Source organism: Equus quagga, chromosome 15 (genome assembly GCF_021613505.1).
Source record: "Equus quagga isolate Etosha38 chromosome 15, UCLA_HA_Equagga_1.0, whole genome shotgun sequence".
Lineage (NCBI taxonomy): Eukaryota > Metazoa > Chordata > Mammalia > Perissodactyla > Equidae > Equus > Equus quagga.
This window is the reverse complement of record NC_060281.1, coordinates 82507447-82520064: the sequence shown is the minus strand read 5'-3', so window position 1 is coordinate 82520064 and position 12618 is coordinate 82507447. Positions and strand designations below refer to the sequence as shown.

Sequence of the window (12618 nt, the reverse complement as noted above, 5' to 3'; positions counted from 1 at the left end):
GCCACTGCTCAGCCAATGAGAAACGCCACAGCTCAGCCAATGAGAAAGGCCACAGCTCCCCCAATGAGAAACGCCACAGCTCAGCCAATGAGAAATGCCACAGCTCAGCCAATGAGAAATGCTGCAGCTCAGCCAATGAGAAAGGTCACAGCCCAGCCAATGAGAAGCATTGCCGCCCTGAACTGCTACTTTCCCCCAATGGATTTTCCTCTGGAACAGCCCCGCCCACTCCCCCTTTTTCCTATAAAAGCAGCTCCCCTGCTTTGTTTTCCGGATTTGCCTACGGTGTGCCACAGCTTGCACATCCCAAATTGCAATTCTTTTGGCTATTCTCGAGTAAATTGGTTTTGAGATTAAATAGCAGGCAAATTTGCTATTTAACTCAATTGTTAAGATATAAATACTTATTAAGTGGTTGGACCTAGCTACTTACTGAATGGACCTTTTGGCCTGGGATGCCATGAAAATTTTACAGACACCTGGGGTGCCATGAACTGAAACAGTTTGAGAACCTCTACACTTAGATGCCCACTGATAGGGGATGGTTCAGGAAGTTAGGGATAGACACTTGAGGCATGTTCTGTAGTCTTAAAAAATGATTATATGGAAGACAGTTTTTAAAATATAAGGTTGGAAAAAAACTCTAAATACAGCTGGATGCTATGATGGTAACAACATAAAAATATACACGAATGTGGAAAAGATTGGATGGAAAAAATTATTTTTAATTTAAAATAGGGTGAGGTCACAGGTGGCTTTTTTCTTCTTTTGCTTTTCCCCAAAACCTTCTTTAGTTTTTAAAACTTTTTAAATAGCAATAACAGTAGCAATAGTTTCCAGCTATGGGATCCTTCAAATGGGCCGGGTACCACGTGATGGGTTTGGTTCATGTTATCTCATTTAACCCTCCCAACATCTCTGTGTGGGTGCTGTTGTTAGCAACATTTAATCCCCAAGGAATCTGAAGCCCAGAGACGTGAAGTCACTTGCCCAAGATCACACAGCTTCTGAGTGGCAGAACTGGGATCAGAATCCACATCTGTCTGATTTTAAAGGCTGTGCCTTTTTCATGCCACTTCAATTGCCTTCCTGTGTCTGCTTTTCCTATGCACATCAACCCTTGGAAGCAGACACCGTTACCCCATTTCACAGATGAGGATGGTGTTCAGAGAGAGGGGAAGTGACTTGTCTGTGGGCACAGCTGCTTAGTGGCAGAGCCAGGGTCTGACCCTGAGCTTGATTTCAACACCCAGGCTCCTCCTGCCAGATCCCTGAGAAAAACACATCCTCAGCATTACAAGATGTCAATGCATCCATTTGGAAATAGCCACAAGAAGAGTGCAGAAACCCCTGCATCCCCCTCGCTGCGCATCAATCTCAGAGACTCTCTATCCCTCCCTTGGCCCCAGGAAGGACCCCTGAGATGAGATCCTGGTATGTGGGTACCATTGAAGAACTTGATGATGTCTGTGAAATCCATGTTGTTCTCCAAGATGATGTCTCGGTAGACCTCCACCAGAGCCAGCGCGATGAACAAGACATAGTGGGCGGACGAGACGTGTTTGGCGGCCCAGATGGTCTCCCAGACGGAGAAGACGTCATCATAGATGAGTTCTGCCGAGACACCAACACACAAGCATAGGGAGGGTCAGCCACAGAGCTAGCGGTGCCGCCCTCCCTCTGGGAAAACCCCAGGCCAGCTGTGCGCTGAGCTTCTGTCCGGGTGCAGTGGACAGAGCTGAGGCCAGGGGGAGACCTGGACTCTGCCACTCCACCATCAGACCTCAGTCTTCCCATCTGTAGAATAAGATACGCAAAACAGGTGGCTTGTAAGTTTCCAGCTCTGACACTCTTCACAAGTGGAGGAACTGAGTGTGTGCAGGCTTGGTTTACACTGCCCTGCCCCCGCCCTGCTTCTTAACCAATGTCCCCCTCTATTCCTGCACCTCCATCTCCTTTAGCACCCGGGGGGTGTTTCCCTTGCCCCCTGCACACAGCAGAGCTGGTTGCTCCCTCTGGATCTAGTAAAGAGATAGAATGGAGCAATGGTCAATGGCAAGGCTTCCTACGTCCAATAAACTCAGTCTGAATCCAGGTCCATCACTTGCTAGCAAGGTGACCCTGGGCTAGTTACTTTCCCTCCATAAGCCTCTCCATTTCCTCATCTGTAAGTAGGGTAATGCCGATAGTAGTAAAGGACTAAAGGGACAATACACAGAAATAGCTCAGCACAGTGCCTGGTACTTAACAAACACTTCCATACGTGTTAGATATTCTTATAATTAGCGTCTCCTCAAATTTGCACAATAGCAATGTAATGTGTTACACATCATTTCTAAGTGACGTGTGAAACATGCTCCACGGGCTTCTCAGTTCTTGGTCTCTGATAAGCAGCCTAAGAGAATGGAAGGGAACTGGGCTTAGGACATAAAGGGGGCTGGGATCCTGGCTCTACTATTCCTAGCTCTGAATTTCATTCTTCTCAGCCTTAGTTTTCTCATCCGTAAAATGGGGATTGTAACAATACCTACTGCGTAGTGTCGTTGCAAGATAACGGAGGTGAACTGATAGTGAGAATTCAATAATGGGTGCCATCCTCTTCTGCCGGCTTTGCTCCAACACCCCCCAGCCTCACCTGCAGGGTATCTTTTCCCCTGAGCTTCAGCTGCAAAGAGTCTGGGAACAAGGCCCCAGTTGGAAGTCTGTACCTCGCTTGAAATCCAGCAGGAACCAGCGGTAGCAGAAGTAGAAGTGAGTGTAGTCCCCATTCTGATGCATCAGCTCAAAGAGCTCCGAGTCCAGGATCTGTCAAGGGGAGGAGAGGCAGGCGTCAGCTTCCTGGGAAAGGCCAGACCAGAGGGGACAGCTGAATAAGGGACAGGGCATGCCCATACCAGACACCGTATGCATAGCCCTTAACAAGCAGGTGGAGTTAAAAAATGGGCAAGGGATTTGAAGTGGAAATCAACCCAGCTCAACCCAACCCAGTCTTTTCTCCAAAGAAGATACGCAAATGGCCAATAAGCACATGAGGGAGGCTCAGTGTCACTAATCATTAGGGTAGTGCAAATCAAAACCATAGTGAGAGACCACTTCACACCCACTAGGATGGCTATAATAAAAACGATCGACAACAGAAGCGTTGGCGAGGATGTAAAAAATTGGAATCCTCATAGGTTGTTGGTGGGAATGTAAAATGGTGCAGGTGCAATTCCACTCCTAGGATATCCCTAAAAAGAAATGAGAACATGTCCACATAAAAACTTGTACATAAATGTGCACAGCAGCATGATTTATAATCGCCAAAAAGTAGAAAGAATCCAAAAGTCCATCATCAGCCATGGATGAATGGATAACCAAAATGTGGTACAGCCATGCGATGGAAAATTATTCAGCCATAAAAAGGAGCAAAATAGTGATACAGCTACAACACGGATGAACACTGAAAACATGCTAAATGAAAGAAGTCAGACACAAAATGCCACATATTGTATGATTTCATTTATACGAAATGTCCAGAATAGGCAAATCTATAGAGACAGAAAGTAGATTAGTGGTTGCCAGTGGCTGGGGAGAGGGAGTGACGTTAATGGGAATGGAGTTTCTTTTCGGGGTGATGAAAATGTTCCAAAATCAGATAGCTATGATGGTTTCACAACTCTGAATATTCTAAAGACCACTGAATTGTACATTTTAAAAGGGTGAACTTTACAGTATGTGAATTATATCTCACAAAGGTGTGTGCCTGAGGAATCAATGCAAACATTACTTTGAGGCAAAGGACCAATACAATCAAACATCCTTTTAAGGGTGAGGGCCAGGTCTTGTTCACTGTTCTAGTCACAGTGCCTGGACCAAATAAATGCTCAGGGAGAATGGATCTAGTGCAGATGATTTGAGTTGTTGAGTTAAGTTTGAGCTGAATTGAGTTTTTAACTTCAATTCAGCATTTGGGCTGAATTGAGTTTTTACTTCAATTCAGAGATTGAGTTGAATTGAGTTTTTGAGCTCATCTTAGCAGGGCTGAGTTGAGTTGAACAGAATTGAGTTAAGTAGGATTGAGTTACTGAGTTGTGTTAAACTAGGTTTGGCTATGACATTGATGTGAGGTCCGTTGGGCTGAGTTGGATTAAGTTATGTTATTGAATAGGACTGCGTCATACCTGGATGAGTGACCTCATGTTGGCAAAGTGCGTGTCCATGGCGCCTCCATGGGGGAAGTTCTGGTTCATCCTCTTCATGAGCTCTGTGAAGCAGCTGAAGGCGAGGGCCTCTGGGGAAAGAGCACAGAAGCAGTCAACTCTGCCATTGCCCAAGGAACCTGAGGTCCCAAGGTGATGGGCTAAGGCCCCGAGCTCAGGCCACAGCCAAAGGAGAAACATAAGGACAATAAGGCACCAGTGTATTCCACTTCAAGGAATGCTCTCCAGTCAAATTAATCACATATTTCCCACCTTGGAGGGGCTGAAATATCCGTTCTTATAGAAAATGATGGTGACAGCAGATGCTCTTTCTCAAAGATCACTACTTGCTATAATAAAAAGTTGACAATGTTTTGTTGGCCCCCAATTTTTTTTTCTTTTTGAAATTCTACTGGTTCATGAAACTCTCAGGTCTGGGAACCACTGTATTAGAACAGCGATTGTCAACACTGGAAGGGCGCTTACAGGATTATGCAAAGAAAGGGCCAAACAGCTTTGGGAAATGCTGCTTAGAAAGTCTCTACATATGTTAAGAAAATAAAGGCAATAAAGAAACCTGCTTCATATTGTTTAACCAAGTGTCTATGTGAAAATGGTACTTTTTTTTTCTCTTAATACTTGGTAACTTTGGGGAATGCTACACAAGACTGGAAGGTTTCCCAAGGCACAGTAGGATCTCACTCTTTTTTTTTTTCTGAGATTTTTGTGTTTTTATAACAATTTAGATTTACAGAAAAATTGGGAAGAAGAGTAGAGAGAGTTTCCACATACCCCACACCCAGTTTGCCCTCTTACTAACATCTTCCATTAGTATGGTGCAGTTATTTTAATTAATGACCCACTGATGATACATTATTAACTAAAGTCCATACTTTTTATCTAATGTCTCCCCTCTTTTTTTTGAGGAAGATTAGCTCCGAGCTAACATCTGCTGCCAATCCTCCTTTTTGCTGAGGAAGATTGGCCCTGAGCTAACATTTGTGCCCATCTTCCTCTACTTTACATGTGGGACGCCTGCCACAGCATGGCTTGCCAAGCGGTGCCATTTCCGTACCCGGGATCCGAACCAGCAAACCCTGGGCTGCCAAAGAGGAACATGCGGACTTAACCGCTGCGCCGCCAGGCCGGTCCCTAATGTCCCCTTTCTGTTCCAAGAACCGATCCAGGATAACACATTGCACACAGTTGTCATGTCTCCTTAGGCTCCTCTTGGCTATGACGGTTTCTCAGACTTCCTTTGTTTTTGATGACTGTGACAGTTTTGAAGAGTACTCATCAGGTGTTCTACAGGATGCCTCACTCTTGGAATCTGTCTGATGTTTTTCTCATGATAAGACTGGGATTGTGGGTTACTGGGAGAAAGACCACATGGGTAACGTGCCATTCTAATCACATTGGATCAAGAGTAGACACCACCACCATGACTGACGGTTGTTGATGTTGACCCTGGTCACCTGGCCGAGGCTGTGTTCATGAGGTTTCTCCACCGTATACTTTCTCTCTCCTCCCACACCCTTCTATTCGGAACTTTTGGGAAGGAAGTCATTATGCACAGTTGGGTCCAAAGAGTAGGGAGTCATGCTCTTCATTTGTTAACAGGCTTATTGAGATTCACAAAGAATAAAATTCATCCTTTTAAATGTACAACTCAGTGATTTTAGTGTATTCACAGTTGTGCAACAATCATTGTCTTATTTCAGAACATTCTCATCACCCCCAAAAGAAACCCCCATATATATCGGCAGTCATTACCCATTTCCCTCCCCACCCCAGGCCCTGTCAACCACTAGTCTACTTTCTGTCTCTATAGAGTTACCTATTCTGGACATTTCATTTAAATGGAAGGATATAATATGTGGTCTTTTGTGTCTGGCTTCCTTCACTTAGCATCGTGTTTTCAAGGTTCATCCACACTGTAGCCATATCAGATCATTTTTTTTTTGCAAAATAATATTCCATTGTATGGATCTACCACATTTTTTTATGCATTCACCTGTTGATGGACATTGGGTTGTTTCCACTTTTTGTCTATTATGAATAATGCTGTTAAGAACAGTCGTGTACGAGCATGTGTATTCATATATGTTTTCATTTCTCTTGGGAATATACCTATGAATGGAATTGCTGTGTCCTATGGTGACCGCATGTTCAACATTACGAGGAACTGCCAAACCGTGCTCCAAAGTGGCCGAACCATTTTACAATCCCACTAGCAATGTATGAGGGCTCCAATTTCTCCACATCCTCACTAACACTTGTTATTTTCTGATGTTTTGATTCTAGCCATCTTAGTGGATGTGAAGTGGGATCTCACTGTGGTTTGGATTTGCATTTCCCTAATGACTAAAGATGTTGAGCATCTTTTAATGTGCTTATTGGCCACCTGTATATCTTCTGTTGTATTGAGAAGTGTCTAGTCAAACCCTTTGCCCATTTTTAATTGGGTCATTTATCTTTTTATTGTTGAGTTGTGGGAGTTCTTTATATATTTTGGATACAAGTCCCTTATTATATATGTGATTTGCAAATATCTTCTTCCATTCTTTGGACTTTCCTTATTTTCTTGTTGGTGTCTTTTGAAGCACGAAAGGTTTTAATTTTGATGAAGCCTGATTTATCTATTTTTCATTTTGTCAATTTATGCTTTTAATGTCACATCTAAGAAACCATTGCCTAACCCAAGGTTACAAAGATATGCCTACTTTTTTTCTAATAATTTTATAGTTTTGGCTCTTACATTTAGGTCTATGACCCATTTTGAGTTAATATTTTTGTATATAGGATGAAGTAGGAGCCCAACTTTGATCTTTTATATGTGGATATCTGGTTTCAGTATCATATGTTGAAAAGACTATTCTTTCCTGAGTTGAAATGTCTTGGCACGTTGTCTAAGTCAATTGACCACAAATGTAAGGGCTTATTTCTGGACTCTCAATTCTATTCCATTGATCTCCATGTCTATACTTATGGAAGTACCATGTCTTGATTAGTGTAACTCTGTAGTAGGTTTTGAAATTGGGAAGAGTGTGCCCTTTAAACATTTCCGCTTTTTCAAAATTGATTTGGCTATTCTTGGTCCCTTGAATTTTGGTAGAAATTTTAGGGTCAGCGTGTCCACTTCTGAAAAAAAATAAAAGGCAGCTGGGATTCTGATAGGTATGGCATGGAATCTATGGCAATTTGGAGAGCATTGCTCTCTTAACAACACCACGTCCTCTGATCCATGAACATGAGAGCTTTCCATTTACTTAGATCTTTAATTTCTTTCAATGATGTTTCATAGCTTTTGGAGTACAAGTCTTGCACTTCTTGAGTTAAATTTGTTCATAAGTATATTCTTCTTTTAGATGCTACTGTCAATAGAATTGCTCTCCTAATTTCATCTTTGGATCGCTCATTGCAATTGTGTAGAAATACAATGACTTTTGTACATAGATCTTGTACCCTGCAACCTTGCTGAACTTGTTTATTAGTTCTAATATATTGTTTTGATTCCTTAGGATTTCCTATAGGCAAGATAGCATCATCTGCAAATAGGGGTGGTTTTACTTCCCTTCCAATCGGGATGTCTTCTATTTCTTTTTCTTCCCTAAGTTCCCTGGCTAGAACCTTGTCTTATTTCTGGACTTAGGGGGAAAGCATTCAGTCTTTCACCATTGAGTATGAACTAGCTGTAGGTTTTTCATAGCTGCCTTTTATCATGTGGAGGAAGTTTCCTTCTATTCGTAGTTTGTTGAGTGTTTTTATCATGAAAGGGTGTTGAATTTTGTCAAATGCCATTTCTTTGTCAACTGAGATGATCACGTGGTTTCTGGCCTTTATTCTATTAATGTGATGAATTACATTGGCTGATTTTCATACATTGAGCCAGCCTTGCATTCCTGGGATAAATCCCATTTGGTCATGGTATATAATCCCTTTTATACGTTGCTGGATTCAGTTTGCTAGTATTTTGTTGAGGATTTTTACCTTTATATTCATAAAGGATGCTGGTCTATGGTTTTCTTTTCATATGATGTCTTTGTCTCGTATTGCTATCACGGTACCAACGGGTCTTCACATAATGACTGGCCTCATAGAGTGAGTTGGGAAGTGTTCCCTCTTGTTCTCTTTGTGGAAGAGTTTGTGAAGAATTGGTGTTAATTCTTCTTTATGTGTTTGGGAGAATTCACCAGTGAAGCCATGTGGGTCTGAGTTTTTCTTTGTTCTCATTCATGTTTGTATAATCAGTGGCTAGCAAATGCCTGGATGGGTGGTGGACACCTGGATATAGGTGTTGGCCAACATGGAACCAGAAGACTTTTTATTTCACTATGACCTTGATGTGTTCACAGACAGGTCTTCTGAGCACCTGCACTGACCCATTCTGTGGAATCACAAAGTAAGGTTAATCCCCCCTCCTCTGCAGTAAGAAGGAGACTGCACCCCCAGCCCTGGGGTGGGGAGGACACACTCACCATCATCCAAAATGACCAGCAGTGGAGCCAGGAGGTCACACATTCCTTGGACATAGCCAATCTCAATGTGCTGCCAGATGTAGCTAAGAGAGAGACACAAAGGGTCCAGTGATGGCACCCACAACCTGTCTCTCCAACCCACTCCTCCTTTCCCTCCACCCTGGTTTGCTCCTCCATGCCTCCCCTGGGCCACTCCCTCAACCTCCTGCCTGCATCCTCCTCCCCAGTCTCACTCTTCAAACATCCTATGCTCAGCCACCGGATGACCTTCCTCAAGTCCAGCTCAAGGAGGCCACTGCATGTTCAAAAACCTTCACGGGCTCCCCACTGTGTGACGGGACAATGTTCAAACTCCTTAATGGGGGTTAAAAGGCATTCACAGCCTCCTCCCAATCCATCTCCACAGCCTCACCCGTCACTTCCCAGTACTTTGTCCTCTCCAGCACGCTGAAGTATTTACCTTTGCACAAATAAAGCAACACGCACACCCTGTGCTTTTGTCCTAGCAGGTCCCTCTTCTGGAATTCCCATCTGCCCCTTATTAATAATAACCAATATTTACTGAGCATTTACTCTATGCTCAGCCTACTAGACATGCAATGTGTCGTTTAATTCTCAAAATAATCATATGAAAAAGGCACTAGTATTATCCCATTTCACAGATGAGGAGACTGAGGCACAGAGAGCAATGTGATATGCATAAAGTCATATACCTAATAACAAATGGCAGAGGCAGGATTTGAACCCAGGCAGCCTCACCCCAGGGTGTGCGCTCCTAAACTGTACGCCAAATGGTTTCTTCAGTGTCTCCTAATTTTGCCAAAGTCCATCTTGAAGGTCACCACCTCTGTGAGGCCTTCCAAGATTTCTCCTGATGCCATAACCAGGCAAAAGTCAGTCTATCCTTCCTTCTCCCCTAGCACTGTGTCATTTTAATGTACCACACTATATTAAAGTTAATCGTATTTGTATCTCCTAGATTGAATTTTAAGAGATAGAGATTGCTTGGGACGCTGTGAGACGGAATAGCTAAGTGCTTCCTAAGGAGTAGGAGCTGGGCAACCTTTTCTGAGAGGTGCAGATGATAATTATTTTCAGCTTTGCAGGCCACATGTTCTCTGTCTCAACTACTGAACTCTGCAGAATCAATAGTGGATGATATGCAAACAAACGGACATGGCTGAGTTCTAATAAAACTTTATTTACAAAAACAGGTGCTGATCTGGATTTGGTCCATGGGCGGTACTAATAGTTTGCGAACCTGAGTTAGAGTGGCATGGAAGGAAGTCCAGGATGCATTGTTGAGTGTAAAAAGCACGTTTTAGAAAAATAGTTCATAGTGTAATCCCACACAGGTAAAAATTTAAAAAAATATTAAAACCTGTGCATTCACATTATATTATGCAATATATATTATATATCTATTATGTTATTATATATATCTCATATATATGGCTTGGGAGGATATTCATTAAGTTGCTACCAGTAGTTACTTCTTCTGGGTGAGTGGCATTGATGACTGGATATGGAAGGAAAAGTTTCTCTTTATACCTTATGAATTTCTGATTTCCTTGGTTGATTTCATTTTTTTTTTCTTTAGGAAGATTGGCCCTGAGCTAACATCCGTGCCCATCTTCCACTACTTTACATGTAGGATGCCACCACAGCATGGCTTGATGAGTGGTGTAGAGGTCCATACTTGGGATTGGAACCTGTGAAGCCCAGGCCACTGAAGCGGAGTGTATGAACTTCACCACCATGCCACTGGCCTGGCCCTCTGATTTAGGTTTTTAATAAGCATGGGTTACTACCATATTTTAAGAAATAAAATATTTAGTATTTAAGAAAAAGTAGTAAGTGGCCCCAGATCTTGGCTTAAAGAAATAAGGCACAGATTCTAGAGCCCGAATGGTGTGGGTATGATTCCCGCTCCCCTCTGAGCCTCCATTTCCTCACCTATGAAAGGGGGATGATACTTACTTCATAGGGTTGTTGTGAAGACTAAGTGGAATGATGTTAGCAAAGGGCTCGGGATAGTGCCCGGTATGCAGTAAGTGCCTAATAAATGCTCTCTACTATTACCGTTACTATGATTGTTATATTCTTATCAGGGTGGGCTGGAATAAGATTCAAAGTAGGCATGGTGTCAGCTGCAGAGGCTGTGGTTCCAGCTGGGCTCCCTGTAGCCCCCACCTCTGCCGTCCCCACCAATCCCCTCGTATCCATCCCCCCCCACCCCCGCCCCAGCCACCTGCACATGATGTTGCGCAGCTTCTCCAGGTTGGTGGGCGTGAAGTACCAGTAGTTGCGGTCGCATCTCTGCACGTCCTTCTCGATGCGGTGCAGGTTCACCGTGTACAGGTCCAGCAGCTCCGGCTGCGGGGCCCCAGGAGGGCAGGAAAGAACCGTTACACCCCAACTCCTCCCAGAGGCTGTGTTCCAGAAATTCTCTCTCCTTCTCCTAACCCTCTCCTGTCGTCACTGAAAAGAACATCCTCTACCTGAACCAGTTGGGTGTTTAATATTGTCGTCGTTGTTTTCTGAGAAAGCCTCTTTCACTTTATATGATGAAAATTCTTTTTATTTTTTCCTTTTATAGAATAAGACAACCCTATGAGGTGCAGAGAATTATTATCCTCATTTTACAGATGAAGAAACTAAGAGAGTTAAAACTGTAGCTGGAACGCACCCTTCTCTGCGGGAAACTGGACAAGAAGAATGGAAGGACTGAGCAGAAGTGCAATGCTGGCAACATGCTGGATGCCGTGACCCACCAAGCCTGATGAAATGGTTGTTTGATGGCACAAGAAAATAAGGAACATTTAAAGGCCAAAACTTAACCCAGAAAGGAAAAAAAAAACAAAAACCAAAGCTGTCTTCTGCCTTGAAGGAAGCTGCCAAATAGGGAAAATTTAAGCTTGGATTTCATGGTTTTGCTGCCCCCCTCCCAGGTAAGGAGTCTAATAAGAGACTTTCCTACATTAAGGCAGGACCCCAAAGAGCCACACGCCCAGTAAGGGAAGACTAGAAAAATGACTAACATCCTAGGCCTCTAGGACAACTTCCTGTCTTGAATATGGGTGCTGAATTAAGTGCAAAAGATATCTCTCTGGATAATTACCAGCCTCAAATCACATTTATAACTTATGCAAGTTGATAACCCAAATTCTTACTCCCTAGGTGGTCAGAGAAAGAGCAGAGAATTTATTTTAAAGTGATCTCAGGTTGGTTATGCTCCTGGGTACCAGGAAGAAGCAAAAGAAAATCTCTTTGAGGAAGCTGCCTTCCACTTAGGCCTCAAATAATGCAACAGATAAAGTTCCAAGAAATATGAGCTCCTGTTCAAAAATCACAAAACACTCAGAGAAAGAAGGTACCATGAGGGGATAAACACCAGACAGCAGAATCAGATCCATGAGGGCTTCAGGTAATAGAATGATCAGGAATGGGATGTAAAATAAGTTATGTTCAATATTTTTAAAGAAATAAAAAAAGAGATTAAAAATAGAGTAGAGAGCAAGAGACCATAAAATAATCAAGGGATCATTTTATAACCAATTTGAAGAAAAGCCAAATAAAACTTTAAAAAAAATCTATAGAGAACTTACTAGAGACCTGTCACAGAAAATTAGACACAACCAAAGAGAGAATTAGAGAATTGAAAAGAGATCTGAAGAAACTATCCAGAATCCGGTGCAGAGGGACAAAGAGATGACAAAATGAAAGAGAAGTAATGTATGTGGAGGACAGTGTGGAAAGATCTAACACACTTTTAATCAGAGCTACAGAAGGAGAGAAAAAATCAGGAAGTAGCAATATTTGAATAAAGAATTGATGATGCCTTGTAAGTTTTTCTTGACAGTCACACAGCACAACCAGACAACCTACAACTAGAATGTACAACTACGCACTGGGGGGCCTTGGGGGGGGGGGGGGGGGGGGGGGGGGGGGGGGGGGGG

At 43.0% G+C, this 12618-nt stretch overlaps 1 protein-coding gene across 4 annotated transcripts in view; it reads right to left on the bottom strand.

Moving 5' to 3' along the window:
* Nucleotides 1–12618, bottom strand: part of SGSM1 (small G protein signaling modulator 1) — an 85887-nt gene that overhangs the window by 3404 nt on the left and 69865 nt on the right. For 3 of the 4 annotated variants that reach the window (XM_046640620.1, XM_046640622.1, XM_046640621.1), the window contains 5 exons: nt 10911–11035; nt 8660–8742; nt 4164–4273; nt 2709–2805; nt 1447–1614 (listed from right to left, as the gene is read on the bottom strand). In XM_046640620.1, the coding sequence (XP_046496576.1) occupies nt 1447–1614; nt 2709–2805; nt 4164–4273; nt 8660–8742; nt 10911–11035 (583 nt within the window). Of the gene's footprint in view, nt 1–1446; nt 1615–2708; nt 2806–4163; nt 4274–8384; nt 8569–8659; nt 8743–10910; nt 11036–12618 lie in introns of those variants that run through there. The other variant, XM_046640623.1, reaches the window with a different exon arrangement.